This window comes from Rhinoderma darwinii, chromosome 3, assembly GCF_050947455.1.
Source record: "Rhinoderma darwinii isolate aRhiDar2 chromosome 3, aRhiDar2.hap1, whole genome shotgun sequence".
Lineage (NCBI taxonomy): Eukaryota > Metazoa > Chordata > Amphibia > Anura > Rhinodermatidae > Rhinoderma > Rhinoderma darwinii.
In genome coordinates this window covers 270,466,298-270,485,832 of record NC_134689.1, presented here as the reverse complement: position 1 = coordinate 270,485,832, position 19,535 = coordinate 270,466,298, and the positions used below count along the sequence as shown (strand labels likewise).

Sequence of the window (19,535 nt, the reverse complement as noted above, 5' to 3'; positions counted from 1 at the left end):
AGCCGATGTTACACAATGAATATTAGAGAAGGAAACTTACGGCTCCCTGCTCTACATAGGATTCCACTGTATCTGCAACCTGATGACGTGGGAAAAAAACGAAATGCGCAAGATGACCTTGGTTATCTGCGCTGAATTTCGGTTTTCATTTCTTTTCAGATGAATTGCCCAGCCCTGGTTTAAACCTCTGATAGGCCGGATTCACATGAGAGTTGCGCTTCTACGACGTGAAAAACATCAGTTTTTCACGTCCGAGGTGCATTCGTGCTCTGCGGGACACGATATCACGCATCCCCAATAGACTTGAGTCTATGGAGGGATGCGTGAAAAAATAGGACATGTCCTATTTTCTCACGGACCCTCCACATGGTCTGTTGAAACAATGGTGTTTAATACGTTCGTGTGAATGAGGCCTAAGAGTATGTTCACACGGCCTATTTACGGACGTAATTCAGGCGTTTTACGCCTCGAATTACGCCTGAAAAGACGGCTCCTTTACATCTGCAAACATATGCCCATTGATTTCAATGGGTTTTACGATGTTCTGTTCAGACGAGATGTATTTTTACGCGTCGCTGTCAAAAGACGGCACGTAAAAAGATGTCCGCCTCAAAGAAGTGCATGTCACTTCTTGGGACGCAAATGAAGCCGTTTTTCATTGACTCCATTGAAAAACAGCTCCAATTACGTCCGTAATGGACACCACGAAAAACGCGAGTACTTGCAAAAACGTCTACAATTCAGGAGCTGCTTTCGCCTGAAAACAGCTACGTAATTTCAGACGTAATTTGTTAAGACGTGTGAACATACCCTAAGGTTAGATTCACACGAGCACATTACGTCATACCCATATATCTGAAAATAGACACTCGGCACATTGTCAAAATGCAGCTTAGCACTTTCACACCGGCACCTTTATGCAGTTTTGCATCAAAGTATCATTAAAAAAAAATAAAAAATAATAATAAAATATTTTTTGAAAGTGTGACCCAAATAGAGGCTTAATTTGACCCAAACAGAACCTTTGTCGGCATGGCACATATCCTAACTTGCTTTCAAATTTTTTTAGAGAACCTGTTTTAATAACTTATATGCACATCCCCCTACATGCAACATTAGTGATTATAAAACGAAAATTGCACAAAAATTTAACTTTTCAGCTAAACCGCCTACTCAAGTGGACCGCTCATGTAAACAAAATGTACTCTACCAAAAACTGTACATACAACACGTCTACATCCACTGTTGCCTGTGTTAACGAAACGCCAAAATCACAGGAATGTGCCAACCGATTTTTGCATGCAATTTAAATTAGAGTTTACAACATTGTATTAGTTTCCCACCCCTCTATACAAACTCTTCATAATCTCAAGTCCCTTAAGATTTTTTCCCATGGAAGTTGTTTTTGGCGGAAGTCATTGTGTGAAAATGTCAGGCCATGTGTACACAACGTTTTGGCACTGCGTTTAGTGTGTACGTTGGGAAAGCTCCAGATGTACACGCTAAATGTGTCTATAGGGCCCCATTAGCCCAACGTAGGCCAAAAGTGTGTCCTTTTGGCCTCCGTCAGGATGTTATACATCGGTATACCTTTTTTTCAGAGGATGGAATAGCGTAGTAGACTGGTATCCGTTTAACGTATATGTCATTAGTAAGGTATACCATTAAACTTTATGTTGACAGATGCCACCGTTAAGGCTCTCTCAGCCTACGTTTAACGTATACGTTGAAAGCTTTTCCTGGCGTATATGTTAAACGTAGGACAAAAATGTGAGAGGAACTATAAGGGCTCATGCACACTGCAAAACGGACCCTGTTAGGTGGCACAAGGAGTCCTTATGAGTTTGTATTTTGTGTGTCGCAATGCAATTTGACAGCTAAATGTTTCTAAGGGTATGTGCACACACAAAATAATAAAAAACGTCTCAAAATACGGAGCTGTTTTTTAAGGGAAAACAGCTCCTGATTTTCAGAAGTTTTTTAAGCCACTCACGATTTTCAAGATTTGACAGCTCCCTGCTCTGTTTACTTTATTCTGCCGTAAAAAGGCTTATGCATCAGAATAAAGCCCGTCAGTGGCCGCCGTGAAAAGTTGTATAGGCGGTCACTAACGGGTTAAAACAGTATATTTTGAGGCATAGATAATGATAGAACAAATATCAACATTACTTTAATGTGCTATTCTGTAATGGTGTAGACATTCTGGATTGTAAATCCTTGGATTTCTATAAAAGTTCAGCGTTGAGTATGCCAATAACTTTAGTTACAACAGCCACTGACCAAGGAGGAGTTGGTCAGTTAATTGTCACCAGCAGAAAAGAGAAGGAATTTTCTTAATGTAGATGTTTCAAAATGCTTTTGTTTATAGTCACCCATATTTTGGGCATGGTCAGTTTAAATTTGTAATATTGTGATACAGCTCACAACACACTTTTGCAATTGTTGTATGAATAAAACTTGTTATATGTGTCCACTTCAGTTAGGGACCGATAAGAAGAATCTTTGAAAACTCTGAACTTTTCAACAAACTTTGCATAAATCAATACAAGCGAATAAAAATTATTTTTTTTTATCATATATCTTATTAGAGAAAAATGCCTAGTCACTTATGGGGCTCCTTCTTAAACTGTTCACTCACTATGAACTTACTGCTAAATACATCTCAAAACGAGACGGATTGAGGGATCAAGTTACAGATGCCCATAGAAGTCTATGGAGAGGGGAAGTGTAAAAGGGAGCAGGAGCAGAGTGAGAAAGGCATAGGGATACCAACAGAGACACTGCTGCTCCTTCTAGTAAGAGTTAGGGTATGTTTACACGTGCACGTCCGTTACGGCTTAAATTACGGAGCTGTTTTCAGGAGACAACAGCTCCTGAATTTCAGACATAATGGCATGTGCAGGCGGTTTTCGCAGCGTCCATTACGGACGTAATTGGAGCTGTTTTACTATGGAGTCCGTGAAAAACGGCTCCAATTACGTCCCAAGAAGTGACATGCACTTCTTTGACGCGGGCGTCATTTTTACGCGCCATCTTTTGACAGCGGCGTGTAAAAAAAATTACCGTCGGCACAGTACATCGTGTATGGGCAGATGTTTGCCGACGCTTTGGAGCCGTATTTTCGGACGTAATTCGAGGTTAAAACGGCCGAATTACGTCCGTAAATAGTGCATGTGAACCCAGCCTAATATCTCACCCCAGTGCTGGATTTTTTAGCTACACTGTTTATTACTGTAGTATGATGTCCTCTATGTTGCTGCAGTTTGTAAATATGTGATAGAGATAGGAGATCGGGATTCTCTTCTCTATGTGTGCAATGTATGGGAGACAGGATATCAGTTAGGCTCCACCCACTAGCTCAGGATAAACTGAGAATTAAGAGATAGAGCCTGACGAGGGTAGAACTGCTAAAAAAATAGTGTTATCACTCATGTACACACATGAGCCCATTCTGAAAAGTCACCTGAAAGGATAGGTATGCTTTAGCCCTTTCCCTGCCAAGGAAATATCTCATACGTTCTGGCATGAAGGCACTTCAGTCAGGGCTGCCATCAGGGGGGTATTAGGGGTACTAGTGTAGGGGGCCCGGCCAAAGTTAATTGAAAGGGGGGCCTGGCAACTGCCGCGTCTTGCCTTTGGTAGAAAAAAACAGGCCCCTGCAATGGGGCCTGTTCTTTTCACCAAAAGAATGTCGTGAGCTGCGGGCCCCCCTCTCGTCAAACACCGCCGTGAGTTGCGGGCCCCCCTCTCATCACCGCCGCGAAACACCGCTTGTGCACGCGAACGACTGCAAGCTCGCACCCGCGCGAACGACCGCAAGCTCGCACCCGCGCGCGCATGACCGCAAGCGCGCGCCCACGCGCGCCGCAGAGAGGGAGGCGGTGCGCCCGCAACACAAGTCCGATCTACGGGGAAGGACAGCCACACAGGGACAGCGGCGCACAGTTTACTTACCTTCTGGCCCGCCTCCGACTCCTCGTCCTCCGCCTCCTCCTCGTCCGACTCCTTCTCCAGAGCGTAGCTGCGTAAGGAGAGGGGGAGGAGTCTAGTTGTTGCGCGGCGGCAGGAGTTCTACGATGCCCGCCATTTTCTGGAGCCTGGAGGTGAAGGACTGGACGTCTGAACCGAAGACATCGCCTGAAGAGGACTGGAGTGGGAGCAGCTCTTCTGACACGGTGAGTAAAGTGTCTCAAAGTGCTGTTTAAGTATGGCCCTGTTCACACAGAGTATTTTGCAGGCCGAAAAAATCTGCCTCAAAATTCCTTAAAGAATTTTGAGGCAGATTTTGACCTGCCCACACTATCTTGCCGCGTTTTTTGCTGCGTTTTTGCCCGCTGCGATTGAGGACAGCAGACAAAAAACGCAGCGAAAAATGCATTTTCTGCCTCCCATTGATTTCGATGGGAGGTCAGAGGCGGAACCGCGACAAGAAAGGACGTGCTGCTTTTTCTTTTTTCCGCGACTGGCTCCCATTGATTTCAGATTAAATCAATGGGAGGCGGTTTTGGAAGTTTTTTGGTGCTGATTCTGACGCAGTGTCCGAGTCAATATCAAGGCCCAAAAACTCTGTGAACTGGGCCTTATTGTTAGGGCTTATTCAGACGAACGTGTAATACGTCCGTGCAACGCGCGTGATTTTCACGCGCCTCGCACGGACCTATGTTACTCTATGGGGCCGTTCAGACTGTCAGTGATTTTCACGCAGCGTGAGTCCGCTGCGTAAAACTCACGACATGTCCAATATTTGTGCATTGTTCGCGCATCCCGCACCCATTGAAGTCAATGGGTGCGTGAAAATCACGCCCAGCACTTCCGCAGCAGTATAAACTATGAATGAAAACAGAAAAGCACCACGTGCTACAAACATACAAACATACAAACAGAGTGTCATAATGATGGCCGCGCATCATACACTGCTGCCACACGGAGCGGTTATGACCTTTTGCATGCGCAAAACGCCACGTTTTTGCGCACGCAAAAAGCACACGCTTGTGTAAATCCGGCCTTAGGGTAGGAACACACTAGGCATGAACACTGCGGATTTTATGCAACACATTTTATTGTGGAAAATCCGCAGCGTATTACAGTCGCAGCAGAGTGGATGAGGTTTGAACAAATCTCATCCACACGCTGCAAAAATAATGGACCTGCAGTGTGGCTTTTTAAGCCGCAGCGTGTCAATTTATTCTGTGGAATCGCTGCTCCTCTGTTGCGGAAATGCTGCGGTTCTGCCGCAAAAATCACACATGAGAAAAAAAAAAGGCACTTTGTTAAATTTATAAAAAAGTTTAGACTTACCCCGGCCGTAGTCCTGGTGACGCGATCCTCTATTCTTAGCGCAGCCCGGCCTCCTGTCATGACGTTTCATACCATGTGACTGCTGCAGCGGTCACATGGTCTACAGCGTCATCCCAGGAGGCGGGGCTACGTTCAGAAGAGAGAGATGCGTCACCAGGACTATGGCAAGTCGCGGCAGTTGCCGGGCCCCCCTTTCAATTAGGTTTGGCCGGGCCTCTCACATCAGTACCCATAATACCCCCCCTGATGGCGGCCCTGGGTACCATGATATAGTGCTGGACGGAGTACCGTTAACAGGCGGTGCCACGGTAGGGGGGCACAGAAAATTTAGCTGTAGGGAGCCCTGAAGGCAAAAAATGCAGCGAAAAAAATGCTTGGAAACGAGCGCCACAGGTTTTTTCTGCCTCCCATTGATTTGAATGGGAGGTCAGAGGCGTAACCACGTCAAATAAGGACATGCCGCTTTTTTTTCCCCGCAAGCGGCTAACAGCCGCCCAGGAAAAGTAATGCCTCTGCCTCCCATTGAAATCAATTTGGGTGATTTCAGCCGTTTTTTGGTGCTGATTCCGACACGATTTCCACGTCAAAATCACTGCCAAAAAACTCTGTGTGAACTGGACCTTACTCTGTATTTAACTGCACCCTGTTTTTACTGATTTAATTAGCCTGAGCAAGACACCGGATCGGCGTTGAAACACGTAGCCACTCATGTTATGTTAATAAATTTGTTTTCCTCCCAAACTACCTGACTCGTTTGGATTTTGGCGGCGCTATATATAATTCCTGTTTTTGCATCCCTTTTTATCCTGATATGTCCCTTAATGACTGCCGTGAAAACTCATATTGGCAGTCATTAAGGGGTTAATGTTAGACGTTAAATTGCAAGTAACGGTATGTGCACACGACAACGCCAAATACGTCTGAAATTACGAAGCTGTTTTCAGGAGAAAACAGCTCCTGAATTTCAGACGTTTTTACAAGTGCACGCGTTTTCGCAGCGTCTTTTACGGACGTAATTGGAGCTGGTTTTCATTGGAGTCAATGAAAAACGGCTTCAATTACGTCCCAAGAAGTGTCCTGCACTTCTTTGACACAGCCATAATTTTACACCCCGTCTTTTGACAGCGACGCGTAAAATGACAGCTCGCCAATTGGCAACATTAATCAAATAAAGTCATGTGTAACCTTGAATACAAATGTGAAATTGCTATTAAAGTTCTTCTATAAAGATCCAAAATGGACAAGTTCATTTAGACACCGGCAAATTCTGCATTACAATGACAAGAATGACATCATATAAGCGAGCTGCAATGCCAATATGTTTAACCCTATGACAGTGTGTTTGGCAATGTTTAATCCTTTATGACAGACACGAACAATGTGCACAAGATTCACTGCAGTCAAACTTCTAGTAATTCCAGAGGCCTACAATCTTCAGTGCCTAGTCAACACAAGGCACGCTGCATGGGCTTGGCTGCCCCATAAAACAGGATAATAATCCTCTACAATAAGAACAAAAAAAGGGATTAAAAACCAAGAGTTCATAGCTCTGTAACTGAATGCTGTTGGCCTAAAGAGAGGAAGGTGTGGCAGCCAAAGACAGCATTCTTATTCTTCTCTGTAGGCTAAAGATCCACTGTACAGAATGGCAAGGACATCTGCGATTACCCATGTTCTACATTACATGGCATTCACAATGCAGCCGTGCATCAATACGTCAAATGTATCTATATCTTACCTTGATATGTTGTTAAAGCTGAGATAAAGGAGCTGAAGGCTGGGCAAATTATCCACATCTCTCTAAAAGGAAGCACAGATTGACTACATCAGTAGGATTATGTGACGTAGCACGGTAACATCTGCTGAGCTGATACGGCACGCTCTTCTAAATTGTTGTGGTCCTGCTGCAGCATCGATTACATGGGGAGGGTTAAGCCTCAGTGTCGTGGCTATCTGGAGACAGAGATGTTCTGCACAGCCGGCTACACTGGCAAGGTGAACAGCAGAGGGATGATGGGTGGGGAAGAAAGCTTCTTGCTTTCAGTAGCCTACATGCAGGCTCAGCAATTTAACTGCACACTGGCAAGAAGGCTGATCAGCAAATTGGATTTTATAGTGTGGTCCGAACATGACACAGCCTTGGTGGACAATTCACAGATCACACAAGCTGTGACAGATCAGCACTGTATAAAGGGATCTTTGCAGCCTATTGTTTCAAGCTCTTTATTAGAGACATCACATGGTCAATAATTTGTGCAGAATTATGGCATGGATAAAGAGATTATTTCTATTTCATGATATATTTTCCAATATTAAGCGGGAAATACCTGTGTGTGTGTGTGTGTGTGTGTGTGTGTGTGTGTGTGTGTGTGTGTGTGATAAATAAATAAATATATATATATATATATATATTTGGCCCCCTTATATACTCTCATAAAATTAATGTACTGCTCAGTTACCTTATAGATATGAGCAATATAGCTGCAGTGTTCTACTGGCCAAAATCACATAATTCCAGTTTTACTGGGATTTACTATTTTTTAATATTATTAGTATTATAATTTATAGTTATAACTTTTATTTATATAGCGCTAACATATCTCACACAATTTTACAATTAGTAAAACCAGGAACATGTCCTATCATTTGCAGTACACTTCTACGGCCCGGACACCTTCCCGTAAATAAACGGGAAGATGTCGGTGGACAATAGAAGTGAATGGGTCCGTAATTGCAGTCTGCAATTCCGGACGATTTTTACGGTCATGTGCATGGGGCCTTACTCAGTACTTAGTTGAAGAACCTTTGGCAGCGATAACAGCCTCCAGTTTTCTCGGGTATGATGCCACAAGGTTTGCACACTTGGATTTGGGGATTTTCTGCCATTCTTCTCTGTAGATCATCTGAAGCTATTTCAGATTGGATGGGTACCGTCGATGGACAGCCATTTTCAGGTCTCTCCAGAGAAGTTAAATTGGGTTCAAGTCCGGGCTCTGACTAGGCCACTCAAGGACATATTCAGAGAGTTGTCCCTAAGCCACACCTGTGTTGTCTTGGCTGTGTGCTTAGAGTCATTGTCTTGTTGGAAGGTGAACCTTTAGCCCAGTCTGAGGTCCAGAGCACTCTGGATCAGGTTTTTATTAAGAATATCTCTGTACTTTGTTCCATTCATCTTTCCCTTAACCCTGACCAGCCTCCCTGTCCCAGCTGCTGAGAAACATGCCCGCAGCATGATGCTGCCACCACCATGCTTCACTGTAGAGATGGTATTGGGCAGGTGATGAGCAGTGCCTGGTTTCTTCCAGACATGACGCTTAGAAGTGAGGCCAAAAAGTTCAATCTTTGTTTCAGACCACACAATCTTGCTTCTCACAGTCTGAAAGTACTTTAGGTGCTTTTTTGCAAACTCCCGGCGGGCTTTTATGTGTCTTTTACTGAAGAAAGTCTTCTTTCTGGCCACTCTGCCATAAAGTCCAGATTGATGGAGTGCTGCAGTGATAGTTGACCTTCTGGAAGTTTTTCCCATCAGCACAAAGGATCTTTGGAGCTCAGCCAGAGTGACCATTGTGTTCTTGGTCCTGGTTGTTCCAAACATCTTCCATTTATGAGTTATGGAGGCCACTGTGCTCTTGGGAACTTTCAGTGCAGCAGACATTTTTGTACCCTTCTCCAGACCTGTTCCTCCGCACTATTCTGTCTCTGAACTCTACAGGCCGTTCTTTCTTCCTCATGGCTTAGATTTTGCTCTGATATGCATTGCCCGCTGTGAGACCTTATATAGACAGGGGTGTGTCTTTCCAAATCATGTCCAATGAAATTGAATTTACCACAGGTGGACTCCAATCAAGGTGTAGAAACATTTCAAAGATGATCTAGATAAATTGGAGGCCCCGGAGATACATTTAAAGCATCATAGCATAGGGTCTGCATGCAGGGTTTTTCATTTTTAATAAATTTGCAAAAAATTCTTAAATTCTGTTTTCACTTTGTCATTATGGGGTATTGAGTTCAGAATGATGAGTAAAAAAAACTTTTTTTTATTTTAGCACAAGTCCTCAACATAACAAAATGTAAAAAAAAGTGAAAGGGTCTGAAGACTTTCCGAATGCACTGTATATTTTATTGTCTGGGGAGTAAAAAAAAAAAAAAACTAAATCTGGCTCGTGGAATTGTCCATTTGGCATAGTATATGTAATGATGGGGGTAGTGAGACAGACAAGTGAGCCCTAATCTACCCGCCACTCAGTCCCTGCCTACTTGCAACGACCCGCCCTAGGCGACGGGGTACAACTGGGCGACGGTGCCTACGCTCAATAAGCGCACGACAGACAAATAGACAAGGGTACACAGAAGCTAAGGGAAATGGGGAAGTTGCCCACGGCAACACCGTGAGCAACAAGAGTGGTGAACGAGCCAAGTCAAACCAGGAGTGTACGAGGTACCAAACGCAGAGCAGGAGAGTAGTGAACAAGCAGAGTCAAACCAGGAGTGTATGAGGTACCAAACGCAGAGCAGGAGAGTAGTCAGTAAGCCAGGGTCAATATGAAGCAGGGTCAAATAGTTCAGAAGCTGCAGCAGGGCCAGGAAACCAAACGAGAAGAATCACAAGCAAGGAGGAACAGGAAAGGCAGGTATAAATAGACAGAGGGCGGGAGCTAGCTCCGTCTGGCCAGGCTGTGATAGGCTCTCCCACTCCTAAGCCTGCCATCCTGAGTGGTGGAAGATGGAGTCAGTCTCACAGACATAGAAGCAGGTGCAGACTGATTACCTATGGGTCGTTGACACAGAAGCTGTGCCTGGCAGATCCTTTACAGTATACAATCATTTGTCCATTCTTGCTCTACTGAAACACTATAAAAATCCGAACAGAGGCGTATGCATGCGGGATTGATGGTGGACATCGGTGCACCTCAACGGGAGTAACCAGCTATTATAAGCTATTTTCAGTCACTCACCTTGCTTGCCTTCCATCGGAATCCTTCCTGCTTCTTCTCAGGGATCTTTTGATGGCGAAGGGAATGCCAAAAAGTCCGGGATCGGACCAGATTGCATTGCAGAGTGCGCACGCGGAGCAAACTATGATGGCGCCTGACCCGCCTCACTCTCCTCAGTTGCAGACACCCCCACCGGACCCGATGCACAGTGTGGATGGAGGTACCCCTTGTTTTCAGAGCCCAAGCCCTGCCTCAGATATGTTTTGAGATGAGGATTCTAATGCTTCCTCCGCAGAACCTTTGGTGCGAGGGTTTTCAATTAGTCTGGTTGGGCAGGAGGGGCCTCCACCATTATCCTCTACGCATCTACAAGCGGACACTGACACTGGTGAATATTTGGGGGACAAAGTTCTTATTGCACGATTTTCGCAACTTTTACAGCAGGAGCTGGAAAAAAACATGTGTAAAAATCACATCTGAGCTTAAAACAGATTTTCAAGCTCTGGGATCTAGGATGGAAGCAATGAAGGCTAAAATTGATAATACGGCGATGACTGTTAATCAGCACTCTGATTGTATTGATGACATATACCAACAGCTTGAGGATGCCCACTCTAAGCTTGAAGACATGGAAAATAGATCCAGGCAGGAAAATTTCCGTATAAGAGGTCTGTTGGAGAATGTTCTGGATTTGGAAACTGCGGTACATGATCTTTTCAAGCAGCTTCTTCCTGATTTATCTGAACGATATTTTGACATCGACTGAGTGCATAGGGCACTTCCTGCTCCCAGTACGGATAGTCTGCCCAGAAATTTGCTGGTGAAGCCTCATCATTATTCTGTGAAGCAAAGGGTCATGAAAGCTATCAGGTCCTCAGAGCAGTTACGACTGCGTAGTTGCGACATTCAGATTTTTGCTGATTTGGCTCCTCGTACGATCCAGAGGCGTCGTTCATTTTTTTTTTTAAAACATTTTTATTAACAGTTTTCACATTTTCTTATAAACATTTCACGTAAAGGTTGCGTCATAAGTGCACAGCACTCAACTGCCAACAAATTAACATTAAACTAACACAACATAACATACAATCATGGCATAAGTTTTGATCCTCATATCATCTGAAAAAACATGACTTCCCCTATCCCTGAACACGACTTAGGTCATCAATGAGTAGCTATGTCCCATCTATCCCCTAACTAGATTAAAGTTGCAAGCCTGCTAAAGTGCCTGCCAGGAGTTGCGTATGATACCACGCTGTGTGTCTGAAAGGCGTAACAATTTCCACCACCTCGGCCACTGTGCACTGCGATTCTATAAATATTTGCCATTTAGGGAATAACTTCTTGGTTCCCGTTTCTTTCTGTCTTTCTACCTCCACCCGCTCGAGAGCTAGTAACTGTTTCAAACAGGACACTATCAGGTCTAGCCCCGGCGTGTCAGTTTCCAGCCATTTACCCAGAAGGCATCTCAAGGCCACCAGTAAAATCGTGTGTACCAGCAAGGGAGGAGATCTCACCCCTCGAGCACCCTCTTCCTAAATTTAACCCCCCTCTTGCTTGCCCATCATGAGCTTAGTAAGTGAAATGCGAGGCCTCTTTCCTGCCCATATAAATTTTGTGAATGAGGAAGTCAGTTTGGAGACATCCACATGGTTTAGTAAGAGCGGGAGTGTTTGAAAGGGATATAGCAATCTGGGGAAACTAACCATCTTAATCAAGTGGCACCTCCCAAGAAGGGATAACGGCAACTGGCACCATCTGGTGAGTTCCGCTTGTATTTTTTAAATAGCGGAGGATAATTTAGGCCATACAGGGTGTCAGGCACCTTCCCTATCTTAATGCCTAGATAAGTAATGCAGTGCTTAACCGGAGATATCCCACATCCAAAGGATTGCCAAAAGGTCTTAGGTAGTGGTTTGCCCAACTCCAGCAGTTCGCTTTTAGCTATGTTGACTTTGTATCCCGAGCATTGCCCAAAGTCCTGTAAAAAATGAAAGAGCGGCAGTAAATGCTCTTGAGGATTTGACATAAAAAGTATAACGTCATCAGCAAACAGGGCTAACTTAACTGCAAGTGACCCCACCTCCAGAAATCTAGCCATAGGTTCCAGTGCTAGATAAAATAATAGTGGCGACAGGGGACATCCCTGACGGGTCCATTTATGCAATTGAAAGGGAGCCGACAGAAATCCTGAAGAATAAACGCGAGCTTGGGGATTATTGTAAACACCCTTCAAGAAGATCCGAAAGGTTCCCTGGACATTCATCTTATCCAGCACCATCCCCAGCCATTCCCACTGTATGTTATCAAAAGCTTTCTCTGCGTCAAGCGCTAAGAGTGCCGGCCGGGTACCTGGCTGGGGATCATGCCTGACTGTTTCTAGCACCGTCAACACCTTACGCAGATTAGTCACTGCTGCCCTACGCTTTACAAAGCCCACTTGGGATTTTCCCACCAATGTGGGTAAATATATAGCCAAACGATTAGCTAAAATCTTGGTGAGTAATTTCTGGTCTTGGTCTATCAGTGATATGGGACGATATGACCCCGGGTCAAGAGGATCCTTACCCTTCTTGGGTAATACCTTTATATGTGCTATTTTGGCCTCTGCTGGGAAAGTACCGGTCCTTAGTAAAATATTATAATATTCCACCAAGATAGGGCTAACTTCCTCTCTTAGGGATTTAAAAAATTCTTCCGTAAACCCATCTGGCCCCGGGGCCTTTCCGTTAGCTAAGGTCTTAATGGTGCTCTTGATTTCCTCCAATGTAACCTCTGCGCTCAGATAGTCGTTCTGCTCCTGAGTGAGCCCAGGCAAATTTACCTTCTCCAAAAATTCCCTACCTTTTTGGGGGTCTATGGGCGTGTCTGAGTAAAGGGCTTGGTAGTACTTACGCAAAATAGTGTTTATTTTTTTTGGATCTGATGTAGGAATTCCGTTGGTATCGTTAAGTGTTAAAATGTGCGACGGTGCATACCTCCCCTTCGCTAGTCGTGCTAATAATTTGCCCGCTTTATTGCTGAAACGCATGAGATCAGCATCAAATTGGGACCGATAAATACTTTCTCTTTTATCTAACCACTGATCAAATTGCCGCTTGGCTCCCCTCCATTTCTCCCACAGAGACGTTGACGGAGAGTGTAAAAATGCCGTGTATGCACACCTTAATCGTTCACTCGCTATCTTGTACCCTTCGGTAGTCTTGCGTTTCAGATTAGACATAAATTGCATAATTTTCCCTCGGATTACCGCTTTAGCTGTACGCCAATACAATGACGGGTCCGAACGGTGTGATGCATTATCCCCATCAAATTCCGTCCACCATCCTCTTAACTTCTGTAAAAAACCCTCATCCGTTGAAAGAAAGGAGGGGAACCTCCATATAAAATCCGTTCCCCTAGCTACTGTGTCGGCCAGAGTAATGGTAACCGGGGCATGGTCCGAAATGATGAGATCCTCAATTGCCGCTTCACGTAATCGTCGGGATAAGGCATCATTCACCAGCAAATAATCAATATGCGACCACGATTGATGGACATGAGAATAGTGTGTGTATTCCCAAGCATCAGGGTGTAAACTCCTCCAAGCATCTGTGAGGGCAGTGTGTCTTAAAAAGTCTGGCAAGATCCTATCCCTATTTCTATGCGAACTGGCCCCTGCACTCTATCCTCCCTGGAGGACCTTACAGTATTAAGGTCTCCCCCTAGAACTAATAATTTGGTGCGATCCTGCTGAAGTTGGGCTTCCAAGTGACCAAAAAAACCTGTGTTGGTCGCATTCGGGCCATACACATTATGGATACTAATAGTTTCCCCTGCATGTTCCACCACTAGATGGATCCAACGGCCCTCATCATCACGCTCCTGGGACACCAATGTAAAAGCAAAATTTTTGTGTAGCAAAATTATAACTCCCGCCTTACCGTCTCTAGCCGGCGAGCCAAAAACCTGACCCACCCCGAACTTTTATAAATACTTAAATTCTGGCTCAGTAAGGTGAGTTTTCTGTAACCGGGCTACATCTGGGTGTAAACGTTTCATGTGTCGCAAAAGTTTGGTCCTTTTCTGTGGGGACCTAAGCCCCTTAACGTTCCATGAAATTATTTTCATGTTATTGGGCAATGCATAAGATAAGCTAAGACGTCAAAAAGTTGTGATTGGTTCGGGGAGTCGGATCCATCTTTACCTAAAAGCCATGTATAAACATTAAGAACATAGCCAAACCCGGCCTAGAAAACAAAACTAAACTCCATATCAAGGCCATCAGGCCTTGACCCAAAGAGGAAGAAAAATCGCCTGCGACAAGGGCCTTCAACCCCCTAGTACCCATTGGCGTAAGAGACTACACTTTCTTCTGTCGTGCACAAACACGTCCCTCCCTCCCCCTCCCCCCAGACCTGCGTATATACCACATATAGTGACAGAGCTGCTCCAGCCCTTAACACACCATAAACTCCTTGCAGCCGATACACATTCTTATACCATAGGGCCAACAGCCTAGGATCCGTTTAGATTATAGTATAGTATGTAAACATAACCATAAACCCTGCTCCACTTCTAGACTGCCACGCATAGCGACCCAGAGGCCCCTACCGAGCATTCCCCAAGTATGTGACCTGTAACAGACATGGCTAATCCCGTACGAGAGAGAGGCCTTGTAGAATTCTCGGTCGGATATGCACATAAGGAGAGTGCTTAGAGCATGTCCTAACTCACTCTCTCTCAAACCCCTTGCAGTGTAAATGCGGCAGAGTATCAAAATGCATACATTTTAACATTGTAACATGAGATCAGTTGACGACAGAAAAAAGCTGCATTATAAGACCGTCAAGTGCAACCATCCAAAATTAAAAAATTATCTGCAAACTTATCTGCAAAAGATCGGAACCTGCGATTGATCTACAGCGTCCACAAAACCACCTCATCAGAGATAAGGGTCCTGAGAAAACTCCACTCGTCAATCAGGAGACGTAGACCGGGTGCGGTCCCGCGATCGCCTCTGCGGCTTCAGAGAGTCCCCTCCGTTCCTGGATCGACCTCCACGGGCTCTTCCGGGTGTGGGCATTAAAGTTCCCGCCCAGGTTCGCTCCATATCCAGTTGACTCCGTCCGACTTCTCTTGACTTGCGACGTGGGCTGTGTGCTGGACTGCGTTGCTCCTCGTGCGGGGGGGCGGTTTCTACATAGCTCTGCAAGGGCGTCCTCCGCTTCCTTCGGTGTGGTGAATGTCTTGGTCCGACCACTCTCTTGAAACACCCGTAAGATGGCTGGATATTGCAGATTAAAAACGTACTTTCGCTTGGAACAGCGCGGTACAGATCTTGCTGAAAGAACGCCTGCGTTTCGCGACCTCCGTAGAATAGTCCTCAAAAAGTAGCACTCTCAAGCCCATTATCTCCAACGGACGCGATCTGCTGCGGAATGCCTTCATAAGTGCCACCTTATCATTGTAATCCAACAGCTTAAAGATGACTTGTCTGGGACGAAACGAGCTGCTGCCGTCCGCTGATGGAAGATTTCTGGAGTCCGGCCCCACCCTGTGCGCCCTTTCCACCCGGCAGGGACGTGGAAGGCCCAAAGCTGCTGGCAATGTCCTCTCACATAGTCGCTGTAACTCAGAAGGGACCACCGATTCCTTCAGACCCACGAGTCGCAGGTTGCTCCTCCTGGAGCAGTTTTCTAGGTCCTCCACCTTGTCCCCCAACTGCGTAGTAGCAGACAGCACCACTTTAAGTTTGGATTGCAGGCGCTCATTTTCATCCTCCAACAGCGTTATACGCTGTTCTAATTCATCAGTCCTGGAAGTTACTTGTGCCAGATCCGCATGCATGCGGTTAAGAGAAGCTTGCACAGTTTTTTCCAGTGCCTTTTGCAGGTCAGGCGCTATCCGCTTAGCCACTTCATGGGCCAGGGCTATATAAATCGATAGGTACTGGATGAGAAGAGGATATGGGCTCTGCAGGGCTGGAAAAAGGGGACTGAGACTGCTGCAGCTCATCATCCTGTGTGTATAGCGGGGGAGCAGTGGCGGGAAGCGCCGCCATCTTAGCTCCCTTCTCCACTGCCGCGGCTGAATCCTCCATGGCTGGCTTATGTGCGCTTCTGAGGAGGTACCGTTCCATGCAGGCAAACAGGCTAGATGGGAGCGGGAGCTCAGTCACTCGAGTCCTGCATCGCTAGCGCCGGAACCGGAAGTCGGCGTCGTTCATTAAAACCTCTCCTCCAAGTCCTGATTCGTCACGAGATCAGTAATCGATGGGCCTTCCCTTTCCGTCTTACATTTCCCCACAGCAATCGGTCACACAGCTTTGCTTCTCTCTGAGAAGGAGAGGCCATTTTGAAACGCTTGGGTCTTATTTTGAAGGATGGCACGCCCCCGCCGAGGAAATCACCACCACCTGCTTCCTCCTCTGCTACAACACGTCTTCAGCCGCTTTGGAGTTCTAGATCTTCGGCCCGACCCCCAGCTTCTAATGCCTGAGTTTGCCAACCCCTGATGTCATCTAGATAGACTCCTCATGGGATTCTGCGACTGGAACTTTCTTCTCATCTCCCTTTGATGCTTGCTATTAATGTTTACTTTCACATTGCTTTTGCCTTTATTCTTGTGGTATTTTTTGCTGTTGTCTTTTAGCTAGATAAGGGCTGAGCTAGTGAGAGTTGGCCCATCCGTTGGGTGATTGCATGCCCTCCTTGGCCTGAGAGACCCCACTGATATTGTATTGTTCTTGGGGTGGGGCGTTCTCAATATCCCTTACGGTCCTGTTTCGGCGTTGTTCTACATCTTGCTATATGTACCAAAATAGCATCTGTTTGTTGTCCTTTTTTTTTTTACTTTTGCTTCCCTCACCTACTTTTTACGGTCAGGTGTCTTCGATATTGTGCATTCTGTGAACATTTAGGTCATGGCTGATCCTCAATCCTCCTTTAACATTGTCACTCACAATGTTCAAGGCCTCAATTCACCGATGAAACAGCGCAATGCTTTCCAAACATATAAATCCTTGCATTGTGATGTTGTGTTTTTACAAGAATTGCATTTCTCTACTAGCTCTTGTCCTAAATGTATGCATAATCATTATCCTTTGTATTACTTAGCAGTTGCTGTGGAAAAGAAGAGAGGAGTAGGCATCTTTTTCAAAATAAATCTTCAATTCACACATCAAACCATGGTGGCAGATCCTGGGGGCAGATATTTGCTCGTGAATGGTACACTACAGGACACACAGGTCACGTTTATCTCCTATTACGCACTAAACTAAGGACAAATACGTTTTTTTTAATACCATGCTTAGACACTTCCTCATCTCCTTGGTAAGGTGTTTTTGGGTGGGGATTCTAATGTAGCGTTGGATCACCTACTCGACAATACTCTCACAGGTCCCTCCTCCCTTTGCCCCCCTCCCTAAACAGGAGTTGCAATTAGCCAAACTTTTACACTCCTATGATTTGTGAATGCCTGGAGATCTGCTAATATCTCTACCAGAGATTATACCTTTTACTCTCATGCCCATTCGTCTTACTCTCGTATAGACCATATATTCCTTCCATCTCAGCTCTTAAATAGTCTACTTCATGCCAAAATACATCCCATTTCGTGGTCAGATCATGACTTGATGTTGCTTACATTGGATTGCTTCCGGCTTAAACCTAGGTCTAGCTCATGGCGCTTGAATGAATCCCTTCTGACAAACCCCCAAATATTCAAAGAAATTACCACGGAACTTGAACAGTATTTCCAACTTAACTGTGCGACTGAATAAGTTTCCCCATAAGGGTAGCTTTGTGGGCCTCCCAATTAATTGCCGGGGAAGTGTCAGATTGCCTCGCGTCTAAAAAGAACTCGAGACCAAACTCTTAAAGATAAGGAAACGACTTACTTAGCTTTAATGAGACAACAGAAGGCGGATACTAACCTTGATTTGCAGTCTAAAATTGAGGATGCCCATACTGAGCTTAACTTATGCCTTACAACTATAGCAGAACGTCACATCCGATGGACGCAATACCGATTTTTTGCCCAAAGTGACAAACCTGGCACCCTATTAGCTCGGAAACTTGCTCCATTGTCTCGTAATATTATGGTCCCAAAACTAAGGCTAGCGAACAGTAATCTCACGCAACACCCTAAAGAAGTTCTCAATAGGTTATTTTCATTCTATTCCTCCCTGTATAAATCCCCTCTCCAACTAGATGAAATGAAAGCAGACAATTATTTAAGGATATCTCCTAGCCCATATTATCAGACCCCTATATCGTCTCAGGAAGCCCTGGCTTAAATCCCTTAAATCAGCTAAATCCCAAGGACCAGGTGGGTTCTCTAATCTCTATTATAAAAAATTTGCGGATGTCACCTGGTCCTCCTAATTAATGCTTTAAGGGACGGTAGTCCTCCTGGAACTGAAGCTCTTAGGGCGTACATTTCTGCGATACCAAAGCCAGGTAAAGACCCCTCTTCTTGTCAAAACTATAGGCCAATATCAATAATTATGTTGACATGAAGATACTCACTAAAATCTTGGCCACGAAACTCAATGCCTTTCTAGAACAAATACATTCACCCTGTTCAGGTCGGTTTCGTTCCAAACAGATAAGCAGCTGATCAGACTAGAAGGATCATTGATCTTATATCCCTTGTTCGTTCACACTGGGATGGAACACGGAAGAAGGGAGCACCATGCCGGTCAATGGATCTGCATAAGGTTTTCGACTACCTGACCTGGGACTACTTATTTTTTGTCCTGAGCCGTTGGGGGTTTGGGGATAAATTTATTACCCTTTTGAGAAGTCTATATTCGGCTCCATCTGCCCAGGTAATAATCAAGGGATTCTTCTCATGACGTATAACTATAGGCAGGGGAACGAGACAGGGGTGCCCTCTATCCCCTATTCTTTTTGTCTTGGCTATAGAGCCCTTGGCCCAACTGATCAGGATGAATAATGACATAAAGGGAGTTGAGGTTGGGGGTCAGACACATAAATGTGCACTTTATGCGGACGACATCTTATTGGTTTTGTTGTTCCCCCTTCGGCCCCTCATAAATCTCTATCACGCCTAAGGCCTCATGCACACTTCAGTTTTTTCCTTCAGGGTGCTATCCGTTTTTGTCACTGATAGCACCCTGAACCCATTCATTTCAATGGGGCCATGCACACTACAGTTTTTTTTGACGGTCCGTTGCTCCTTTCCGATCCAAAGTAGAGCATGTCCTACTTTGGTCCGGGATTCCGTGACCGTGTGGCCCATGCAAGTCAATGGGGCCGTCAAAAAAACTGAAGGCACACAGAAGGCATCCGTGTGACG

The 19,535-nt window shown here is 45.2% G+C and overlaps 1 protein-coding gene across 1 annotated transcript in view; it reads right to left on the bottom strand.

Annotated features, from left to right (window-relative positions):
• Positions 1 to 19,535, bottom strand: part of LRRC49 (leucine rich repeat containing 49) — a 174,897-nt gene that overhangs the window by 93,453 nt on the left and 61,909 nt on the right. Inside the window, exon 9 of the mRNA XM_075857918.1 lies at positions 7,037 to 7,098. Within this exon, the coding sequence (XP_075714033.1) occupies positions 7,037 to 7,098 (62 nt within the window). The remainder of the gene's footprint in view (positions 1 to 7,036; positions 7,099 to 19,535) is intronic.